General features: G+C 47.5%; 1 protein-coding gene across 1 annotated transcript in view; it reads right to left on the minus strand.

Moving 5' to 3' along the window:
• Positions 1-370: 370 nt before the first annotated feature.
• The window catches only part of LOC310790807 (cytochrome c oxidase assembly protein COX18, mitochondrial-like), a gene marked incomplete at both ends in the record, with an annotated part of 26034 nt that continues 23063 nt past the window's right edge, over positions 371-3341 (minus strand). Inside the window, one exon of the mRNA XM_083652519.1 lies at positions 371-538. Coding sequence (XP_083508645.1) covers positions 371-538 — 168 coding nt within the window. The remainder of the gene's footprint in view (positions 539-3341) is intronic.

Below are 3341 nucleotides of genomic sequence, written 5' to 3' on the forward strand. Positions count from 1 at the left end.
GGGAAGGCGAATTAAGGGTATACGTCCTGGTCGCTCGCACTCACTGCAATACCGCTTCCTCTGGTCGGCCGGGGGGCACCTGTTCATGGGGGAGGGGACCTGGGGACAATAGAGTGATCATCTCACGCGCTACGTCCTGCCGGTGAAACTCCTCGCTGTCAGGTGAACAGAAGCGGCCGGCGACTACACATGTATCAGAGGAAGCATGTGCTAGTCTACAACTCTCAGCTCGGCAGAGGGGTGGAGCAACGACGGAGACAGCAGGGGGGAATTGGCCATTCATTGGGGAGATAATTGGGGGGAGGGGCCTCAGGGGGGTGCGTTTCAGTGTCACTAAAAGCGTCCAGTGTCACTTCAAAAGCAGCGGAGGTCATTTGAAGTATTTGAAGTATTTGGTTTGGAAGGCGGCGAGCAGCTCTCTGTACGGAGCCTCAGAACGAACTGGCAGCCCGAGGAACCTCTGGAGAGCAGGAGACCGCAGGAGCAGGTTCTGACCCAGACCCACCACACTGGAGCTCAACCAGTACAGAGCCATGGACTGGAGGGGGGGGGGGGGGGGGGGGGGTGAGACAGAGAGAGGAGGAGAGAAAAACAGGCATAGTTTGAGTATTGAAAGAACAGTTCAGTCCAAATGATACCTGACTCTCACACAGACAAGCCCCAACCTCAGTCTTGGAAAAATGAAGCCAACACGGGAGTACCAAAAAGGGCAGTTCCTCGAATGGCCACTTGAGGCTGGCTGCCAAAGTGACCCATTCCCCATAAACCTCCATGTTAAAATGCCCGACTTTACATGAGAAATAAACAGTAGGGCTGTCGTGGTTATCGCATTACCGTGGTTACGCACTCACGTCAGGGCGCTCCTCAGAGTCAAGCTGATTATCGCTTCACCGCACACAAACAAACAGAGACGCAGAACATTCATTAGAATTGCAACAGCGCTAATGCAGCGGCCAAGCAATGTGCACAATAGCCTATTAAGCAGCAAGTGATTGATAGATTGATTGATTGATTGATTGATTGGCCCGACGTAGTTGTCAATTTAGCGGAGGTAAAAGGCGCTCGTATGATATGAGCAGTGTTGGGGGTAACACGTTACTGTAATCACATTACATTTGTCGGTAACTGTAGTGTAAGGCATTACAGTCCCTACATCCTGTAATCACATTACAGTTACTAATCAAACACTCAAGTCGTTACTTGCGTTACATAAGTTCTTCCATTTTCAGCAGGATCGGGTTTGAATCTGCAGGATTATAGAGAAAACATCAAACGCGGTTTCATTCACTCGATTGTGCAACACAACAGCTGACTGTGAACACACGTCTTTTGTGTGGCTAGAATGGATGGCTGGGGGGAGGGGAGGAGTAACGATTGGTTAGGTTTTAGGCATGATGGCACGGTGGGATGGCACGGTGGCTCAGTGGTTAGCACTGTTGCCTCACAGCAAGAAGGTCCCGGGTTCGAACCCCGGTGCGTCCCAGGTCCTTTCTGTGTGGAGTTTGCATGTTCTCCCCGTGTCCGTGTGGGTTTTCTCCGGGTGCTCCGGTTTCCTCCCACCACCAAAAAGACATGTATGTTAGGGTTAATACTCCTGTCAGTGCTCCTGACCAAGGCAATGACAAAATAACTGGTCGATTTGCTTCACTCACTAGCCCCCCCCAAAAAACAATGGTCACATTGGAACATTTACTAGTCATTTGGCCGGTGGACAATAAAGTTGCTTTTGGACCCGGGGTGGCTACGTCCATATCTTTATATATGTCTATAATTCACTGTAAAGAATGAAGACGTGTTTCAGAGTTTTGCAACATGCTATAACATGCTACTGATCAGCTGATAACACTGAGAGAGAGGTGACGTGTGTGTGTGTGTGTGTGTGTGCATTCAAATCTGTCATCCTGCAGTGTGTGCGTGTGTGTGTGTGTGTGTGTGCATGAGAATGTGGGATATGAAGACAGGAATGCATTGTGTGTTTGGATACTAAACAGGCGTGTATGTACATGAGAGTATGCATGTCTTGTGTAGGTTAGAGGCAAATTCTATCTGACACTTTAGGCGTTTTCAAATTAATTCCTAGAGTAATATATTTTGTCAAATTTTATTTGACATTAGTAAATAAAAAAACATTTAGAGTGATAAGAGTAATAGAGGCTATTTTGCACCGATAGACTTACGGCCACATTCCACTAGTTCCGTGTTCGGTCCGTCTGCGCTGCGGTACGGTTTCGGAGCCGATACGTTTCCACTCTAATCATTGTGTCAACTCCCACCTACTCCGCTGCGTTGCGTGTCTACTCCGTCCCAGCTCCGACGATCCGGAGCTCTCCGAAAAAGATACGCAAGGCTTCTATTTTTCACGGATGACGGAGCAAAGCTGCATGTATGAGGAAAAGTTCATAATTGAAGTGGAAAACCATAAAATAATATATGACACGACGCATCCTTTTTACAAGGACAACACCAAGCAAGTCCACCCCTCCTCTGCTTCTCCAGTTGGGAACAATGATCTTCTGCCTGTTTGTCGTTGTATTTATCCCACATACAAATTGATTTCACAGCGAGAACTTGTCGGTCTCGTCACTCTAGCTGTCTGGCGGAGCGGAGCCGGTTAGTGTTGGCGGAGCACGGAGCATGTAGCAAAACCGGAGCACAGCCGCAACGCAACGCAAATGCAACCAGTGCGATTCCCCAGTTAGGCTATACGCCTATGTGCCTTGAGATTTTGTCGTGCCATTGGTGTGCCTTTGTTGAAAAAAAATGATGTAGGCTATCTCTATGCATCTCTTAATACAATATTGTTCATTCATTCATGTACATTGCACTCTTCACAACAACCTGTGATATCAGTCAATGTTTGAGACAGGTCCTTTGCCTGTCTCATTGAAAATAGAAACACAATAGAAAAAGATGAACTGCAGCACTGGCACAGCACACTGTAGGCTATGTAAGATGGCTCAGACTGAAAAGTTAGTAGTGTGTCTGTCCAGTAACACACGATAATTTAGTAAGGGTAACCCAGGTTATTTATTTTGTTGTGACACATTACAGATGTCACTCAAAGGCCACACTCGCATGCTTTACCGACGGGTCCTGAAGGCATCATGTGCAGGAGGCTGACTGGAGAGGATGATGTGTTTGTCTGCTCTCAACTCCGTGAATCTGGCTTTAATCTTCATCACAGCGGCTCATTACCTGCTGTACACAACGTGCACTAGTTCTACACAGTCTCTCCTCCTTTTACCCACTCTCTCACTAATCTCACCTCTGTTTACATACTTTTCAGATCGGCTAGCTAACGCGAACACGCTAGTTATACTTAGCTTAGCTGTTAGCTACTT

Source organism: Poromitra crassiceps, assembly GCF_964638095.1.
Source record: "Poromitra crassiceps genome assembly, chromosome: 15".
NCBI lineage: Eukaryota > Metazoa > Chordata > Actinopteri > Beryciformes > Melamphaidae > Poromitra > Poromitra crassiceps.